This window comes from Oncorhynchus keta, chromosome 12 (assembly GCF_023373465.1).
Source record: "Oncorhynchus keta strain PuntledgeMale-10-30-2019 chromosome 12, Oket_V2, whole genome shotgun sequence".
NCBI classification, from domain to species: domain Eukaryota; kingdom Metazoa; phylum Chordata; class Actinopteri; order Salmoniformes; family Salmonidae; genus Oncorhynchus; species Oncorhynchus keta.
This window is the reverse complement of record NC_068432.1, coordinates 4,753,432-4,773,798: the sequence shown is the minus strand read 5'-3', so window position 1 is coordinate 4,773,798 and position 20,367 is coordinate 4,753,432. Positions and strand designations below refer to the sequence as shown.

General features: G+C 42.5%; 1 protein-coding gene and 1 long non-coding RNA gene across 15 annotated transcripts in view; both read right to left on the bottom strand.

Annotated features, from left to right (window-relative positions):
* The window catches only part of LOC118390890 (rap guanine nucleotide exchange factor 6-like), a 136,750-nt gene extending 129,937 nt beyond the window's left edge, over window positions 1-6,813 (bottom strand). For all 14 annotated transcript variants that reach the window (XM_052457637.1, XM_052457642.1, XM_052457641.1 and 11 more), the window contains exon 1: window positions 6,426-6,813. In XM_052457637.1, coding sequence (XP_052313597.1) covers window positions 6,426-6,500 — 75 coding nt within the window. In that variant the 5' untranslated portion in view covers window positions 6,501-6,813. The remainder of the gene's footprint in view (window positions 1-6,425) is intronic.
* A 5,835-nt stretch (window positions 6,814-12,648) lies between these two features.
* Window positions 12,649-14,334, bottom strand: LOC118390893 (uncharacterized). The gene is made up of 3 exons (XR_004827036.2): window positions 14,146-14,334; window positions 13,697-13,980; window positions 12,649-13,585 (listed from the first exon to the last, which is right to left on the bottom strand). It is a non-coding gene; the product is annotated as an uncharacterized LOC118390893 (long non-coding RNA).
* Window positions 14,335-20,367: the final 6,033 nt, after the last annotated feature.

Sequence of the window (20,367 nt, the reverse complement as noted above, 5' to 3'; positions counted from 1 at the left end):
CCAGTCCGAGGTGAGTAATCGCTGTTCTGATATCCAGAAATTCTTTACAGTCATAAGAGACATATCAGAAACATTATGTACAACAACAAAAAAAAGTAAGGAACACGAAAACACACACAGAACAGCATGATTGGTTAGGAGCCCGTAAAACAGCAGCCATACCAACCGGTGCTATAATGTATCCTTATAACCTCTTCTGTGTGTGATTTTATTTTTAAATGGTTCAAGGACATAGTGCATTCCTAAAGTACTCAGACCCCTTCACCAATCTATACACAATACCTCATTAGTGAAAACAATTTCGAAATGTTTGCTCTTTTATTAAAAAATAAAAAACCTGAAATAAAGTTTTTTTTCACCCCAATTTCATGGTATCCAATTGGTACTAGTTACAGTCTTGTCTCATCGCTGCAACTCCCGTACGGATTCGGGAGAGGTGAAGGTTGAGAGCCATGCGTCCTCCGAAACACAACCAAAGCAAGCTGCACTGCTTCTTGACACAATGCCCATCCAACCCGGAAGCCAGAGGAAACACCGTACACCTGGCGACCGTTTCAGCGTGCACTGCACCCGGCCCAGGAGTCGCTAGTGCGCGATGAAATAAGGATATTCCAGCTGGCCAAACCCTCCCTACCGCGGACGACGCTAGGCCAATTGTGCGCCGCCCCATGGGCCTCCCGGTCGCGGCCGGCTGCGACAGAGCCTGGGCTCGGAACCCAGAATCTCTAGTGGCACAGCTAGCACCGTGATGCAGTGCCTTAGACCCCTGCGCCACTCGGGAGGCCCAAAATACCGTATTTATAGAAGTATTCAAACCCTTTGCTATGAGACTCAAAATTGAGCTCAGGGCTATCCTGTTTCCATTGATCATCCTTGAGATGTTTCAACAATTTGATTGGAGTCTACCTGTGGTAAATTCAACTGATTGGACAGGATTTAGAAAGGCACACACCTGTCTATATTAAGGTCCCACAGTTGACAGCGCATGTCAAAGCAAAAACCAAGTCATGGAGGTCAAAGGAACTGTCCGTAGAGAATAGTGGAGCGAAGGTTCCCATTCCAACAGGACAACGACCCTAAACACACAGGCAAGACAACACAGGAGTGGCTTCAGTAAAAGTCTCTAAATGTCCTTGATTGGCCCAGCCAGAGCCCGGACTTGAACCCATTCGAACATCTCTGGAGACCTGAAAAAAGCTGTGCAGAGAAGCTCCCCATCCAACCTGACAGAGCTTGAGAGGATCTGCAGAGAAGAATGAGAGAAACTCCCCAAATACAGGTGTGCCAAGCTAATAGCGTCATACCCAAGAAGACTCGGTGCTGTAGTCACTGCCAAAGGTGATTCAACAAAGTACTGAGTAAAGGGTCTGAATACTTATGTAAATGTATTTTAGTTTTAGGCTATTGTGTATAGATGGATGAGGTGAAAAAACAATTGAATCCATTTTAGAATAAGGCTGTAACGTAACAAAGTGTAAAAAGTAAAGGGGTCTGAATACTTTCTGAATGCTGTATTAGAAGCAATTATTGGTACCATGATTGTCTTCTAAACGTTTTTTTTTTTTAACATGAAGAATCCCATTTTCCTATCAACTATAATGGGGGATCCTGTTTCCTGCAAACAACGCCAGAAGTACCGTGGTCGGCCTTGAACTTCTGTGGCTTCAATGAGAGGGGACAGTCGTTCTCCTTTGGGCCAAGCCATAGACATGAAAACCAGTAGATACTGATAGCGCTGCCTTACTTAGTCACCAGCAGATCCAGGACTGATAACTTCCATCACAATGAGTGAACAGCCTGAGGGGTGGGCACTTCACAGAACCAGCTCATATTCCCGGCATGCAAGAGGTGTGCACGTTGCATTCTTGTCGCACGCGTCAGCTAAGTTAGGGCTTTAAAGAGTCAGTTCAGGTCCAGCTTCATTCTTTCATGTTAGTGCTCTGAGGTGGACTGCCAGTAGAGTCAATGTTCAGAATCGGCACACATTCTGTGGATGTGTGAGTCAAGTTGTCAAAATTGCCACTTGTAAGGTATTTTAACAGAGTGTTTTAAAGCAATGCCACAAAAAATATTGTGTCTTGCCTATATTTATGTCCGAAAATGGGCTTCTAGTGATGACAAAATAAATGTGTGAGAGGGGGCGGGTGCATAGCCTTGCAATTAAACCAAGAAACAGATGTTCCACTTCCAGAGCATTGTTTAGAGGAGGACCAGACCGAGAGGAAATGTGGGACTCACTGCAATAAGGTATTGTGTTGTACTGAGTGACTCATCTTTTCCATAGTACCATTAAAAGGGGGGGTCTCAACATTGACAAAATGGTACTGCCTTAAGACCAATGACAGTACATAGAGTTCAACCCTAAACAACAAGTTCACCTCAAATAAAAGTGCCAATATATTAATTGAAGGGAAAATAAAGGCAGCATGGCTCATCAGCTCAGGAAACTGTGGTTGTTTAGACTTGCTGCATGAGCAGTGTTCTGCTCCAAATTGTCCAGATCTCAAATATATATATATATATATATATATATATTCAGTTAAGAACAAATTCTTATTTACAATGGCAGCCTACCCCGGCCAAACCCTAACCCTGGATGACGCTGGGCCAACTGTGCGCCGCCCTATGGGACTCCCAATAATGGCCAATTGTGATACAGCCTGGAATCGAACCAGGGTCTGTAGTGATGCCTCTTGCACCTAGATGCAGTGCCTCAGACTGCTGCGCCACTCGGGAGCCCTATCACCAACTTTTTTATACAGCCTAACTTCTTAAAGGGGACACAATTCAAAAGAAAAAAAGAACGGACAAAGCCCAATGTAGACTTTTATGTCCAAAGATACTCAAACTTCACATTTTCCAGGTCCTTCTCTAGTGTACCTGTGCAAGGCTATTGAGTGGAATGTTATTGTGCTAAATTAAGTCTAAAAGGGCTGTACGCAGGATGTTTGTGACCTACATATTTGAGCTGCCTTGAAAGAATAGGAGAGGAGTCGGGCCTCGATCAGACCGACAGCGTCATTGCATAAATGCCGCGTACCAAACTCTGCAGTCAAACTTTTTTCATTACGTAATCCACAATTTTTACTGGATATGTTTGCAAAAGAAGTTCAGCATTCACCTTCTGCTACCACTTCTGTCAAGTCTGCACATACAATTTGACACATACGTTGGATATATCTAACCTACGCACCAAAAAGAACACAGAATGCACTGCAACGCTGCAAGACAAACACAGCATTCCATTGGAAATCAGTGTACTTCTGGTGTACCAAAAACGCAATGCCGCTGTCGGTGGGATAGAGGTGTTACAAGGCCCACTTTCCTTTTCTATAAATCACACAGAGGGGAGTCAAACTGACAGACAGGGATTCCTGCAAAGTAATAAATACACTTTAATAAGACTACCATGGCAAAAGTCTTAAAAGCAAGAGCTTGTAGTCTACTTCTCTAGAGACAAACATCAAAAAGAAAGTCTTTAAAAAAACTTTAATGCTGTGAAAATTGTTTGTACACATGCTCTGCGTGTTAACTGAACAAAAATATAGAACGCAACATTTAAAGTGTTGGTGCCATGTTTCATGGGCTGAAATAAAATACCCCACAAAAAGCTTATTTCTCTCAAATATGCAGAACAAATGAGTTTACATCCCTGTTAGTGAGCATTTCTCCTTTGCCAAGATAATTCATCCACCTGACAGGTGTGGCATATCAAGAAGCTCATTAAACAGCATGATCATTCATTCCACCGGTGCACCTTGAGCTGAGGACAATAAAAGGCCACTCTAAAATTTACAGTTGTGTCACACAACAATGACACAATGTCTCATGTTTAGAAGGAGCGTGTAATTGGCTTGCTGACTGCAGGAATGTCCACCAGAGCGGTTGCCAGAGAATAAAATGTTAATTTCTCTACCATAAACCGGCTCCAATGTCATTTTAAATAATTTGGCAGTACGTCCAACCGGCCTCAACCACAGACCACGTGTAACCACGCCAGCCCAGGACCTCCGGGGCTCCTTCGGGATCGTCTGAGAACAGCCACCCGGACAGCTGATGAAACTGAAGAGTATTTGTACCTGTAATAAAAGCCTTTTTGTTGGGAAAAACTCATTCTAATTGGCTGGAGCTGGCTCCCAGTGGGTGGGCCTGGCGCCCAAGTGTGTGGGCATATGTCCTCCCAGGCCCACTCATAGCTGTGCCGCTGCCCAGCGATGTGAAATCCATAGATTAAGATCTAATTAATTTATTTTATATTGACTGATTTCCTATATGAACTGTAAACTCAGTGATGAAATTGTTGCATGTTGCGTTTATTGAAATTGTTGCGTTTACATTTTTGTTCAGAATAAAATAACAAAACCTTAAAGCGTCTACAATTTACTTTCAGGGTGTGTTGTTTTCAGGAATTCAACAGGAATTCCCATTGCTTCACCACAGTGAAACGTTGACCTTTGTGACTAATGTAGCCTGCCTACTTCAGAGTGGCCCTGCAGCGTCTGCTTTCACTATCAGTACTGGCTCCGAGGGAATATGCCTCTTCACGCCCTGAGTCCTGCATGGAATGCTGCTTTACATGCAGGCAGCCTTCACACATCTCAGCCATTACAGGCTGGAAATATGTGCTTGTCTTGTACCAATACAAATGTTAAAAATAAATTATATCCACTTTCTGTTTTGTTTCCTTGACACAATTCTTCCGAGTAGCGCAGTACTGATATCGTAACAACCCTGCAGTAAATCATACAGTAGTGGGCACCTCTACTCGCACAGCCTCTTAGTGGATAGAGCAGGATGAGATTAACAGGAAACTCAGGACACGGACATCATTGTGCATCGCAAATGGCACCCTGTTCCCTAGCGCAATACTTTTAATCAGTAGTTTAGTATGTAATATGTAGGGAAAAGGGCACCATTCTGGATGCAACCCATACCTGCAGCATAAAAGTCACTAATAAAGCCCTACATCTGAGAACAACGCATGCAATGCCTATGTCTGCCTCCAAGATAAGCACCAAGACCACATTTTCATTCGTATCACTCACCTGACAAACTTACCTTCCTCAATAGTAATTTTACCCAAGCTGTCTGTTTATGTTTGAGGACCAGAACCTGTTGCGTAGTGTGTTGTCACATTGTATTATGCACTCACCCTCTCTCAAAAAGGTGCAAAGAGGGCTTTCTGTTCATTGAGTGAAAAAAGCAGTGGATCAGTGAAAGAAATTGGCTTTTGAACTAGGTTGTAGGTAGGATTTAGCCAATTGTGCCTTGAAAAGTGCTTGCAATTCAAAATGTTCTGCAGCTTAACAAAGTAGACTATTTGGGGAAATAGTCTGGTAATTCCACAGTAACAGAGTGATGCTGAGACTCAGATTTGTACACTTTAAAAAAGTATGTGAAACAAAAACCAAAGAGAGTTAAACAAACAGCACAAACAGTCGTTCTGTTATAAAACTGCGCATCTGAAAATGTATTTCAAGTACATCTGTTTTAGTAACATTTTCACTCAGTTACTGTGGAATTGCCTTATGGCAAAAGCAATGCCAACTAAACTGGGCTGAGGTTTGGATTGTCAGGGAAGAGCCGTGACTAAAACTTAATTTAAGCTGAGGTTTAGATAAATAACTTCTGCATCTCTGTGGGATGACAGGGGAAGGAATGAATCATGGAATATGAAAGTATTCTAAAAGTAGAAGCAAAGAAGCACATTCAGAGGTCAGAGAACTTGGAAAGAGTCAATCAAATGGGTAGATCATATAAAGGCTACTGTTGATAAAGAATCATTGTGTGTGTGTGGGGGGGGTACAGTTGCCTTTTAAAAACGTAATATCTTAATATCTTCAGATGATAGATCCCTTGTGATGGACAATCCCACAAAACTCTTACCAGTAATCAAACTGATAGCCAGAGAGAGATACTATTGAACATATAACCGGAGGCCCCCGTAGTAGAATAGGACACCAATTGCATAATCGTTTAATCATCTTTTCAGAAAACTTAAAAGGGAAACCGTACTAAATTTGTAAGTCGCTCTGGATAAGAGCGTCTGCTAAATGACTTAAATGTAAATGTAAATGACATTCATGACGTCATCTAAATAAGATCGACAACTCACTTTCCATTGCAGTAGCTAACTCGCTCTCAGTTTGGATAGCTAGCTAGAGTAACTTCAGTGTGTGTATATATATATATATATATATATATATATATATATATATAAAACACACACACTAAGGTGGTTCATTCTCACTTTCTTGGAAATAAAAACAACTGAGTGACTGGTTGGGTGAATGGATAAAACATTGCTCCTCGTCAACTAGTGCGTTAGAATGCTAGCAAGCGAGATAATTATTCCAGCTAGCTAGCTAACTTTTTGACTTGAGAAATTCAAACCAAGAACACATAGCTAACGTTAGCTTGCGTACCTCTGTTGTCCTTTGTGATGGAGGTTTCTTTAAAGCTTGTTTGAAAGAAGTTTCCATCGATCCAGTCATTGTCATAACTTCACACCAGAAACAAATCCCCAAGAAATCAATGCAATGATCCCATCTCACTTAGGCCGATGCCGCTATTCACCCATCCCGTTGATATCCCGTTTCTTCGCCCGAGCATGGAGGGAAAAGTCCTTGTTAAAATGAGAACAAAACTAACCTCAATAACGCAACTGGTTCCCATCAAATTGACCGAAAGAACATAATACAAAATTGGATATGTGAAAATACTAGTGAAGAACGATATGCATATTTAGCGTCCAGTTAGAAAGTTGTCTCCCTCTGATCAATTCTTCATTTGGGAAGAATTGACTGCTGACACTACTATTCTGCTAGCAGCACTATCGGTGATGTCACTTTCCTATGGTAATGCCCCCTTCGAAATAAAAGCCCGCATTTCAAAACATTGCAAAGAGTATAACTCATTCAAAAGGTACTACATGTTAATCAATTTGTATTGTGCTTACAATGAAATGCAAGAAGGAATTTATTTTGAAATGTGTTTTTAAAACATTATTTTAAGACCACTGTTGACAAATACAATGTTCAGACTGGTATGTTGACAATATTGGGTTTATAGTGAAAAAATTATTATTTGTGCCAATATAAAAGTGGGGTTTAAGTACTCAGTAGGGTCTGTAGAATCTATCAGTTGAGGATCCTCAGAGTAGGAAGGAGAGGACCATCCTCCAAAGTGAATTTCATTTTCTTTTAAACAGACCATTTAAAAAGTTATCCTTTTTAGATAAAACTATACTAAATATAATCACGTTACTTAATAATTGATTAAAACACACAATTTTGCAATGAAGGTCTACAGTAGCCTCAACAGCACTCTGTAGGGTAGCTCCATGGGGTAGCCAGAGGACAGCAAGCTTCCCTCCTCCTCTGGGTACATTGACTTCCAAACGAAACCGAGGAGACTGTGGTCCTTCTGTAGCTCAGTTGGTAGAGCATGGCGCTTATAACGCCAGGGTAGTGGGTTCGATCCCCGGGACCACCCATACGTAGAATGTATGCACACATGACTGTAAGTCGCTTTGGATAAAAGCGTCTGCTAAATGGCATATATATATATATATATATTATGGTTCTCACCCCCTCCCAGACTTACACAGTAATTATGACAACTTCCGGAGGACGTGCTCCAACCTATCAGCGCTCTTGCAGCATGAACTGACATATTGTAAACTGAATCAAACAATCAGAGAATGAATCTAGTACTGAAAGTATAAGCTACAGCAAGCTACCACTGTAGTGCATAAAATGTGATGAGTAGTTAACTCATAGAGAGAGAAAAAACATAGTTGATCCGCTTTGAACAAATTAATTTATTCCAAAAGGAAGGAGAAACAAGAGAGAGAGAGAGGGATTTCATCATTATTTTTCACTTTCAGTTTCACTTACTTAGCTAGCAAATTCAGCAAGCTAGTTTAGCCTACTCAAACACCCCACTTAAACAGAGCTAGCTAGCTGGCTGTCTATCCAACACTGGAGATCTTCCTAGTCAAGGTAAGATTTTGGATTTAGTCATTTATTTTCCACATGGGCTCGCCGTGTAGTTACTGCATGATTGTAGTGGGTTTACTATTGCAGAAGTTATATTAGCTATGTTGACTTTGACGTTACTACAAGGATGTAGGCTGTGTGTAGCAGTTATGATATGGTTTGGCTAGGAAAGTTTTTTTAGCCTGATCACATACAGCTGATGTGTTGTGAATTAAAGTAAACAAGGGAAGGGAAAAGGTGAGAGGAGGAGAGCGCATAGACACGAGAAGGAATACAATGTGGCTGCTATGAGTCACGACAAAAGATGGAGCCTACAGATATGGCAGCTCTGATCTACCCCCTAAGCAACTTTGCAATATTTTGTTTTTTTTGTGTGTTATTTCTTACATTTGTTATTTCTTACATTATTAGCCCAGACATTTTTTATGTTATTACATACAGCCGGAAAGAACTTCTGGATATCGGCAACTCACCAGCATTACGACCAGGAATATGACTTTCCCGAATTGGATTCTTTTGCTTTTACAATTGAACAATTGCTTTTGCAAATGAACTTATTCCAGAGTTTGCTCCAAAACACAGCCGGTGGAAAATAGCTATTTGGAGTGGACTTCTATTCCAACTCAGGAGGCGTGCACTCCATCCACCACTTCCGAGTATATTACTTGCTAATGTTCAGTCTCTGGATAATAAAGTAGACCAGCTCAGGGCGAGGATCTCCATCCAGAGAGACATCAGGGATTGTAACATACATTAATCTTTTGGAATATACTGTCCCCATCCATACAGCCAGCTGGGTTCTCAGTACATTGTGCAAACAGGAAAAAAGTACTCTCTGGGTAGAAGAAAGGCTGGGGTGTATGTTTCATGATTAACTACTCATGTTGTGATTGTGATAATACAGAAATTCAAGTCTTTTTGTTCACCCAACTTAGAATACCTCACAATCAAATGCCGACCGTATTACCTCTCGAGAGAATTATCTTCGGTTAGTCACAACCGTGTATATTCCCCCTCAAACCGATATCACGACTGCCCTCAAAGAATTTCACTGGGCTTTATGCAAACTAGAAACCCCATATCCTGAGGACACATTTATTGTAGCTGGGGATTTGAACCTCTATGGGATTGGTGTCCCCCCGCGGGACGGTTGAGCTAATGTGCGCTAATGTGATTGGCATGACGTTGTAAGTAACAAGAACATTTCCCAGGACATAGCCCTATCTGATATGGGCAGAAAGCTTATATTCTTGTTAATCTAACGGCCCTGTCCAAATTACAGTAGCTATCACCATGCTATTGCTTGAGGAGAATGCACAGTTATGTACCTGAAAATGTATCAATGAACCAATTAGGCACATTTGGACAGACTTGATACAACATTTTGAACAGTAATTCAATGGTTCATTGGATCAGTCAAAAAAATATGCACATACACTGCTGCCATCTAGTGGTCCAAATCTAAATCGCGCCTAAACTGGAGTAATACATTGTGGCCTTTCTCTTGCATTTCAAAGATGATGGGAAAAAATTTTTTTTCAAGAATATGCATATCCTTGCTTCAGGCCCTGAGCTACAAACAGTCAATCACGGATTACAAAAAGAAAACCAGCACCGTCACGGACCAGGATGTCTTGCTCCCAGGCAGACTAAATAACTTTTTTTTTGCCCGCTTTGAGGACAATACAGTGCCACTGACACTGCCCGCAACTAAAACATGCGGACTCTCCTTCACTGCAGCCGACGTGAGGAAAACATTTAAACGTATCAACCCTCGCAAGGCTGCAGGCCCAGACGGCATCTCCAGCCGCGCCCTCAGAGCATGCGCAGACCAGCTGGCTGGTGTGTTTACGGACATATTAAATCAATCCCTATCCCAGTCTGTTATTCCCACATGCTTCAAGAGGGCCACCATTGTTCCTGTTCCCAAGAAAGCTAAGGTAACTGAGCTAAACGACTACCGCCCCGTAGCACTCACTTCCGTCATCATGAAGTGCTTTGAGAGACTAGTCAAGGACCATATCACCTCCACCCTACCTGACACCCTAGACCCACTCCAATTTGCTTACCGCCCAAATAGGTCCACAGACGATGCAATCTCAACCACACTGCACACTGCCCTAACCCATCTGGACAAGAGGAATACCTATGTGAGAATGCTGTTCATCGACTACAGCTCGGCATTTAACACCATAGTACCCTCCAAGCTTGTCATCAAGCTCGAGACCCTGGGTCTCGACCCCGTCCTGTGCAACTGGGTACTGGACTTCCTGACGGGCCGCCCCCAGGTGGTGAGGGTAGGCAACAACATCTCCACCCCGCTGATCCTCAACACTGGGGCCCCACAAGGGTGCGTTCTGAGCCCTCTCCTGTACTCCCTGTTCACCCACGTCTGCGTGGCCACGCACGCCTCCAACTCAATCATCAAGTTTGCGGACGACACAACAGTGGTAGGTTTGATTACCAACAACGACGAGACGGCCTAAAGGGAGGAGGTGAGGGCCCTCGGAGTGTGGTGTCAGGAAATTAACCTCACACTCAACGTCAACAAAACTAAGGAGATGATTGTGGACTTCAGGAAACAGCAGAGGGAACACCCCCCTATCCACATCGATGGAACAGTAGTGGAGAGGGTAGTAAGTTTTAAGTTCCTCGGCGTACACATCACAGACAAACTGAATTGGTCCACCCACACAGACAGCATCGTGAAGAAGGCGCAGCAGCGGCTTGTCACCAAAAGCACTCACAAACTTCTACAGATGCACAATCGAGAGCATCCTGTCGGGCTGTATCACCGCCTGGTACGGCAACTGCTCCGCCCACAACCGTAAGGCTCTCCAGAGGGTAGTGAGGTCTGCACAACGCATCAACGGGGGCAAACTACCTGCCCTCCAGGACACCTACACCACCCGATGTCACAGGAAGGCCATAAAGATCATCAAGGACAGCAACCACCCGAGCCACTGCCTGTTCACCCCGCTATCATCCAGAAAGCGAGGTCAGTACAGGTGCATCAAAGCTGGGACCGAGAGACTGAAAAACAGCTTCTATCTCAAGGCCATCAGACTGTTAAACAGCCACCACTAACGTTGTGGCTGTTTTCAACACACTGACTCAACTCCAGCCACTTTAATATGGGAATTGATGGGAAATTATGTAAAATATCACTAGCCACTTTAAACAATGCTACCTAATATGTTTACATACCCTACATTATTCATCTCATATGTATACGTATATACTGTACTCTATATCATCTACTGCATCCTTATGTAATACATGTATCACTAGCCACTTTAACTATGCCACTTTGTTTACATATTCATCTCATATGTATATACTGCACTCAATACCATCTACTGTATCTTGCCTATGCCGCTCTGTACCATCACTCACTCATATCTTTATGTACATATTCTTTATCCCCTTACACTTGTGTCTATAAGGTAGTCGTTTTGGAATTGTTAGCTCGATTACTTGTTGGTTATTTCTGCATTGTCAGAACTAGAAGCACAAGCATTAACATCTGCTAACCATGTGTATGTGACAAATAAAATTTGATTTGATGAACAAGAAAATGTGTTCTCCATCAATTTAAACTGCACAGACCGCCACTTGAATCTAAATGCTGTCATTTCATAGGGCACTGAATAATACAGATTGTTTACTACACCCATTCCATAGGCCACAAAGCAAATCACTGGCACATTACACATTGTCAAAAAAAAAAGAGAGAGAGGAGAAGTGAGGGGAATTAAGGTTTGGGATGTTCACGTCGAGGGTCTGGCATCATTGTGCTTTTGTACTGATTGTGCTCTTGACCCAAATAACAATATCAACAGGTGAGTAACATGATACAAAGACAAGGGAATTATGGTTTGTCATTAGATATAGTGTGAATAGACAGGCATACCTGTTCTAGGTATTAGTCTAGATTAGAGTGCTGTTGGCCATCCACACTGCCCATTCCATGGACAGGAATGCATTACACTGTAAATGAAATACATATTGAAATGCTGGTATTGATACAATATTAGTCATATTATCCATACCCTAAGGTGGTTGCAATGTTGTGAAAAACAATTTTAGCATGTCTTTGAAAAATGTGTTTATTTTCATTTGCGGGGGGGGCTCTGTACCTTTCTATTTAAGACAACTTATGTCACTACATTCCTAAAGAAAACTATTCACGCTTTAATTTTGAATTCTTAGCAGGACAGGAAAAGGGTCCAATTCACACGCTTATTAAGAGAACACCCCTGGTCATCCCTATTGCCTCTGATCTGGCGGACTGACGCAACACACATGCGTCGTTGGTAAATTATGTCCAAGTGTGCCCCTAGCTTCCATTAAAGAAAAAATAAAATAGAGCCATCTGGTTTGCCTGCTATAAGGAATTTGAAATTGTGATACTTAAGTACATTTACAGTGTTCCACAATTGTTTAGACACGTTTGCTGAATCTTTGGCCCATTTCCACAAAAACTCTATGTATCTCTAGCAAAAATAAACACTGCATTCAAAACTATTCTCTTTCCAAAATGTGTTTCTTTTTGCAGCAAAATGACAAACACGCATCATATGAATAGAGCTGTCTACCAACCAACACTGATGTGCTCAACACAAGACTACTATGAATTTCCCATCAGTAGGTTTATGCCATTTGTATTTGCAGTGTTACACTGTAGCCAGTTGTAAAAGATTACTGTAATAATCTACTCAAATATACATAAACACACAAATGCAATACAGTAACAAACATTTCCAAAATGCTGCATTTTGTATCTAACACTTTCCATACCCAACAAGAGAAAACCTGGAAAAACATTCAGTAAGATAAAGGGTTTTCTGTACAAAAATGTATTTTTAAAAAGTGGCTCATTCTTTCAAAACACAGACAAAAACAAATGCAAAATGTAAGTAAAAAACACATTAGGCTGCATCCTGCCTTCTAGTTTGGTCTGGCCACAGCACCTCATTTACATCACAAGCAATGTTTCTCCCTGGCTAAACAGCTTGGAAGGAACCTCCTGGAGTGACGGCTCCAGCCGCCGAAAGTCCCCACATCAACTCCAACACATGCAATCCACCATTGCCTGGAGAAGAAGTGTGCGTGCGAGGGGATGTCGGTCATACACCTTCCATCGCCATGCCGGGTAATAAAACGCTTCAATTGTGTTTAGGAATGGGGAATATGGTGGGAGGTATAGAACAATAACTTGTGGGTGGTCGATGAACCAGTTGCGGACCAGAGCAGCCCGTTGGAAACTCACATTGTCCCAAATGACAACATACCTGGGCTGTACTGGCCCACCCCTCTGCTCGGCTAGAATGAGGATACCATGTAGTGTGTCCAGGAATGTGATGAGAAAGGCGGTGTTGTAGGGACCATGGTTGGCATGGCGATGGAGGACGCCTTGCTGGCCAAAGGCTGCGCACATGGTGAGATTCCCTCGACGCTGTCCAGGGATATTAACAATGGCATGGTGGCCAATAATGTTCCATCCCCTTTTTTTGGCTCGGTTGAAGCAAGCCTAAAAGTAAATATACAAATGCTGATGCAGTGGCATCCAGCTCCAAGACTCTCTGAAACAGACGAGACAATATGTGACATAGACCTAGAGCACAATACACAGGATTACAGTACTGTGTCTATACAGTGCTGATATGATAGTAAATTCACAGTATAGTACTTACTTGCACATGTTCATAGCGCTGTTCTTTAACCCTCTGACTTTTTGCTCAAATGGCTCCCCTGTAAACCTGTTTCATCCAGATTCGGTTGCGCTGTAATACACAGTCCAATGTAGACAAGCCCACCTGGTGAATGTTATTGAATATTGTGTTTGTCTGCAATTATGTGGTTCTGGATTTCTCCTAGTCTGATTGTGTCGTTTGCCACCACCATGTTCACAATGGCGGTCTCCTGTTCTGGTGTGAACAGCCGGTGTCTTCCACCATGACCTGGCCGTCTCTCAGTTCTGCAGAAGATCAACAAATATATGATTGGTTACAGTAAGCTAAAATAATCCATTTTCATTCCATATGAAATTACATTACTGTAACATTGGTCAACAATCACTGAGTAACATGTCAGACTGCAGTATACATACATAAAGAGCCTAGTGTAGATAGTAGGTAAATACCAGTTCTCATTTCTGGATGGTCGGATGATAGATGCAACCATGTAGCGGCTCAGGTTGGGTTGAACTATGTCCAGCCTCCCTCATACCCAATCCATGGTTGAGCACATGGTCAACCAACGTGGCCCTGATCTCATCTGAGCCGCCTGTCCATCTCTTCCTCTCATTCCTTCACATCTAGCTCTTACTTCACCACTGATTTCCTTTTATAGTGCTAAAGCTCTGATTTCTAAGTGAACAATTCAGCAGCTTGCGTTTACACCTGTGAGGAGTGGGTGTTGCCAATTGGTGTATAGAGCTTGGCATTGTGATTGGCGTTGCTTTCCAAAAGGGACAAAATAGATTTTAATTTTGAATGTTGTGCCTAATGTAGAGAACTGTGTGTAGTGTTTTGCAAAAAAATGTGACATAGAATTGAAAGCTGAGTGTAAAGCAGGAATTGTGCTTGCAATTTTGCACACTTGGTTTAGGGATGTGGTACATGGGTTTCAGGTTTCGGGTGATTGCGTTTCAAGTTCCAATTTTTGTGTGTAAACAATTGGGGAAAAACTGTAAAACCAAATACTTTTAGGCTTTTACTCGAGTAAGTGTTTATGTGGGAGACCTTTACTTGAGTAATTTTCTATGAAGGTTTCTTTACTATTTCTCAAGTATGACAATTGGGTACTTTTTCCACCACTGATAGTTTACTGCAGCCAGGAGAACGGTAATCTCGCCACGGTGTGATAATACGAATGTATTTGTAAAGACCGCTCCATAAACTACGCCACAGTGGGCGGATCTAGGCATGGTTGTACTGGGACACGTTTTAATACAGATGTAGGCCTCTCATTTTACAATGTTATGAGTCCGCAATGGTTCTTACGCTAATATATTTCAAAACAAATCATATTTGTCATATACACATGGTTAGCAGATGTTAATGCGAGTGTGGCGAAACGCTTGTTTGAGACAAGTGTAATTGCAGTTATGTTTGTCTTAGACTTAATAAGTCAAATATGTTTGAGTAACAAATTGGGAAATGGGTTTTAGTTACCACTAGTACTTGGATAAGTCCGTGCTCGTTGACATTAAATTCACATTATTGTCATTGACCCGTGTCCGATCTCTGTACACTTTGGCTGCGTATTGACCAGGGGAGAACTGCCCACTCTCGTCGAAGCCTCTGAATTTAAAGGCCGACAGAGGTACTGCATTGTTAGCAAAAAACAGGATCCCCTATTACAATTCTTTTAAAATCGCACACAGAAGAAGTTAACATATTTTAGATGCTAATGTCAGCCTGCAGTACCCTGGTCGTCGTTCAATTTGAATTAAGCCATTACAATTATAACTGCCAAAACGTATTTACCATAATGAGATACAGGAGCGCAACTTTGGTCATAGACCTGGCAGGGGGTCCTCCCTCAATTTCTTTTGGAGCATCTATAGCTAATTTTCTTCATTTCTACTAGGGCAGAAGCATAGGTTGTAAATTCTGCAAAACACATGTCCACTCCAACAATGAGAACAAACGGTAAATGACTGTAATAAAAATATATTGAATGCAGTAACATAAATTACCATAACCAAACAAACATTGCAGATTAGAAATTATGGGAATTAACAGTAAATGTAGGCTGCTACTGGTGATGTATGTAATGAGGAATTGATAGACACAGCAGACCCAGGAAATGGCGGGAGAGAGCACATTCTGGAGAGATGTTTGCCAAGAAGGAGAGTGATGAAGTGCTGCATCAGATGACCTGGCCTCCACAATCACCCGGCCTCAACCCAATTGAGATGGCTGGGGATGAGTTGGACCACAGAGTGAAGGAAAAGCATCCAACAAGTGCTCAGCATATGTGGGAACTCCTTCAAGACTGTTGGAAAAGCATTCAGGTGAAGCTAGTTGAGAGAATGCCGAGAGTGTGCAAAGCAGTCATCAAGGCAAAGGGTGGCTACGTTGAAGAATCTAAAATAGAACATACAGTGCCTTGCAAAAGTATTCATCCCGCTTGGCGTTTTTCCTATTTTGTTACATTACGAACTGTAATTTAAATGTATTTTTATTGGGATTTCATGTGATGGACATACACAAAATAATCCAAATTGGTGAAGTGAAATGAAAAAAATGTACTTGTTTCAAAATAAAATTTAAAAAAACGTTAAAGTGGTGTGTGCATATGTATTCAACCCCTTTGCTATGAAGCCCCTAAATAAGGTCTGGTGCAACCACTTACCTTCAGAAGTCACATAATTAGTTAAATAAAGCCCACCTGTGTACAATCTAAGTGTCACATGATCTCAGTATATAAACTCAGAAAAAACAGAAAGGTCCTCTCACTGTCAACTGTGTTGATTTTCAGCAAACTTGACGTGTAAATATTTGTATGAACATAACAAGATTCAACAACTGAGACCTAAACTGAACAGGTTTATGTGACTAACTGACTTTTGACTAACAGAAATTGAATAATGTGTCGCTGAACAAAGGGGGGGTCAAAATCAAAAGTAACAGTCATTATCTGGTGTGGCCACCAGCTGCATTAAGAACTGCAGTGCATCTCCTCCTCATGGACTGCACCAGATTTGCCAGTTCTTGCTGTGAGATGTTACCCCACTCTTCCACCAAGGCACCTGCAAGTTCCCGTACATTTCTGGGGGGAATGGCCTTAGCTCTCACCCTCCGATCCAACAGGTCACAGACGTGCTCAATTGGATTGAGATCCGGGCTCTTCACCTGGCCATGGCAGAACAGTGACATTCCTGTCTTGCAGGAAATCGTACACAGAACGAGCAGTATGGCTAATGGCATTGTCATGCTAAAGGGTAATGTCAGGGTGAGCCTGCAGGAAGGTTATCACATGAGGGGGGAGGATGTCTTCCCTCTAACACACAGTGTTGAGATTGCCTGCAATGACAACAAGCTCAGTCCGATGATCGTGTGACACACCGCCCCAGACCATGACAGACCCTCCACCTCCAAATCGATCCCGTTTCAGAGTACAGGCCTCGGTGTAACGCTCATTCCTTCGATGATAAATGCGAATCCGACCATCACCCCTGGTGAGACAAAACCACTACTTGTCAGTGAAGAGCACTTTTTGCCAGTTCTGGTCCAGCGACGGTGGGTTTGTACCCATATGCAACGTTGTTGCCGGTGATACAACAGGCCTACAAGCCCTCAGTCCAGCCTCTCTCAGCCTACTGTGGACAGTCTGAACACTGATGGAGGGATTGTGGGTTCCTCGTGTAACTCTTACAGTTATTGTTGCCATCCTGAACCTGTCCCGCAGGTGGGATGTTCGGATGTACCGATCCTGTGCAGGTGTTGTTACACGTGGTCTGCTACTGTGAGGACGATCAGCTGTATGTCCTGTCTCCCTGTAGCGCTGTCTTAGGCATCTCACAGTATGGACAGTGCTATTTATTGCCCTGGCCAAATCTGCAGTTCTCATGCCTTCTTGCAGCATGCCTAAGACACGTTCACGCAGATGAGTAGGGACCCTGGGCATCTTTATTTTTGTGTTTTTCATAGTAAGTAAGTTTTCCAAACTGTGACCTTAATTGGCTACCGTCTGTAAGCTGTTAGTTTCTTCACGACAATTCCACAGTTCATTCATTTTTATGGTTCATTGATCAAGCATGGGAAACAGTGTTTAAACCCTTTACAATGAAGATCTGTGAAGTTATTTGGATTTTTACTAATTATCTTTGAGTTTATAGACCTGTTCCCGAAAGGCCCGAGAGTCTCTAACACCACTAAGGGGCACCACCAAGCAAGTGGCCCATTAAGACCAAGGAGCTCTCCAAACAGGTCAGGGACAATGTTGTGGAGAAGTACAGATCAGGGTTGGGTTATAAAAAAATACATGAAACTTTTAACATCCCGCTGAGCACCATGAAATCCATTATTAAAACATGGGAAGAGTATGGCACCATAACAAACCTGCCATGAGAGGGCCACCCACCAAAACTCACGGACCAGGCAAGGAGGGAATGAATCAGAGAGGCAACAAAGAGACGAAAGATAACCCTGAAGGAGCTGCAAAGCGGAGTGGAGATTGGAGTATTCGTCCATAAGACCACTTTAAGCCGTACTCTCCACAGAGCTGGACTTTACTGAAGAGTGTCCAGAAAAAAAGCCATTGCTTTAAGAAAGAAATAAGCAAACATGTTTGGTGTTCGCGAAAACGCATGTGGGAGACTCCCCAAACATATGGAAGAAGGTGCTCTGGTCAGATGAGACTAAAATTGAGCTTTTTGGCCATCAAGAAAAATGCTATGTCTGGCAAAAACCCAACACCTCTCATTGCCCCGAGAACATCATCCCCACGGTGAAGCATGGTAGTGGCAGCATCATGCTTTGGGGATGTTTTTCATCGGCAGGGATTGGAAAACGTGTCAGAATTGAAGGAATGATGGATGGTGCTAAATACAGGGAAATTCCTGAGGGAAACCTATTTCAGTCTTCCAGAGATTTGAGACTGGGACGGAGGTTCACCTTCCAGCAGGACACTGACCCTAAGCATACTGCCAAAACAACACTTGAGTGGTTTAAGGGGAAACATTTAAATGTCTTGGAATGGCCAAGTCAAAGCCCAGTCCTCAATCCAATTGAGAATCGGTGGTATGACTTAAAGATTGCTCTACACCAGCAGAACCCATCTGACTTGAATGAGCTGGAGCAGTTATGCCTTGAAAAATGGGCAAATATTCCAGTGGCTAGATGTGCCAAGCTTATAGAGACATACCCCAAGAGACTTGCAGCTGTAATTGCTGCAAAAGGGGACTGACTCTACAAGGTATTGACTTTGGGGGGCGAATAGTTATGCACGCTCAAGTTTTCAGTTCTTTTGTGTATTTCTTGTTTGTTCCACAATAAAATATAGTTTGCATCATCAAAGTGGTAGGCATGTTGTGTAAAACAAATGATACAAACCCCCCAAAAATCTATTTTAATTCCAGGTTGTAAGGCAACAAAATTGGAAAATGCCAAGGGGGGTGAATACTTTCGCAAGCCACTGTATATTTTGATTTGTTTTTTGGTTACTACATGATTCTATGATTCTTTTATTCCATAGTTTTGATGTCTTCACTATTATTCTACAGTGTAGAAAATAGTAAAAATAAAGAATAACTCTGTGTGTTCAAACTTTTGACTGGTAGGTACTTTATGTATCACGTTTCAGGTAAGACCCAGATTCAGACAACGTTGAAGTATCAACAGTTTATTATTTGAACAGGGGCAGGCAAGAAACAGGTCAAGGGCAGGCAGAGGTCAGTAATCCAGAAAGGTGGGGCAAAGGTACAGGACGGCAGGCAGACTCAGGGTCAAGGCAGGCAGAATGTTCAACACTGGGATAACTAGGAAACAGGAACAATCGAAAGACAGGAGCAGAGGGGAAAATGCTGGTAGGCTTGACGAAACAAAATGATCTGGCACTAGAAAAACAGAGAACACAGGTATAAATTCACAGGGGATAATTGGGAAGATGGGTGACACCTGGAGCAGGGTGGAGACAATCACAAAGACAGGTGAAACAGATCAGGGTGTGACAGTATTCTTCTGTTAAGTCAAACAGCAGTTACCTTGCCAGCTACATCAGTCAAATAAAGAGTAGCCAGTTTCTGCTCTGCTTGCTTTTACAATTCAGCAGCACTGTGCTGGTCCTGCGGTCCCCTACCCGACTGCTCTGAGGTGTCGGCATGGTTCTAAATCACACCTATTATGCTTTTTTTGTGCAATGATAAAACTGGGCGGGGCCAAAAATACTATTTTAGAATTTGGGAGGGGTCAAGTCCCCCATCCCCGGTGAAAGTTGTGCCCCTGTCATCAACACTGTCAATAGTTAATTTAACATACCTGATTTGCTCATCAAGTACAGAGCTATTGCATAGCGCATTTGGTCTAGGTGTTTTTCATTTCCATAGGAGAAAGCAAGTTTCTTCCCCAAACTGAAAATAAGAAAAATCTTAAATCTGACAGAAAACAATGCAGGACAGGAACTATATACAGGAGAATGCTCATGTCTTGTCCCCAATGTCCAGCTATTTAGCACACAAACGCTCCACATGCATGGTTATCAGGCTGATAGGGGTGTGGGACCTTGAAAGCTCTCCACCACAGCCCCCCAGTCATTCTTAAGTACTGCACCTCTTACGCTCAGCCTAGAGCCCGCGCCAGACAAAGATCAGCAATATTCAACATATTCAGTTGGCCTTGCTGTTATGATTTTTGTT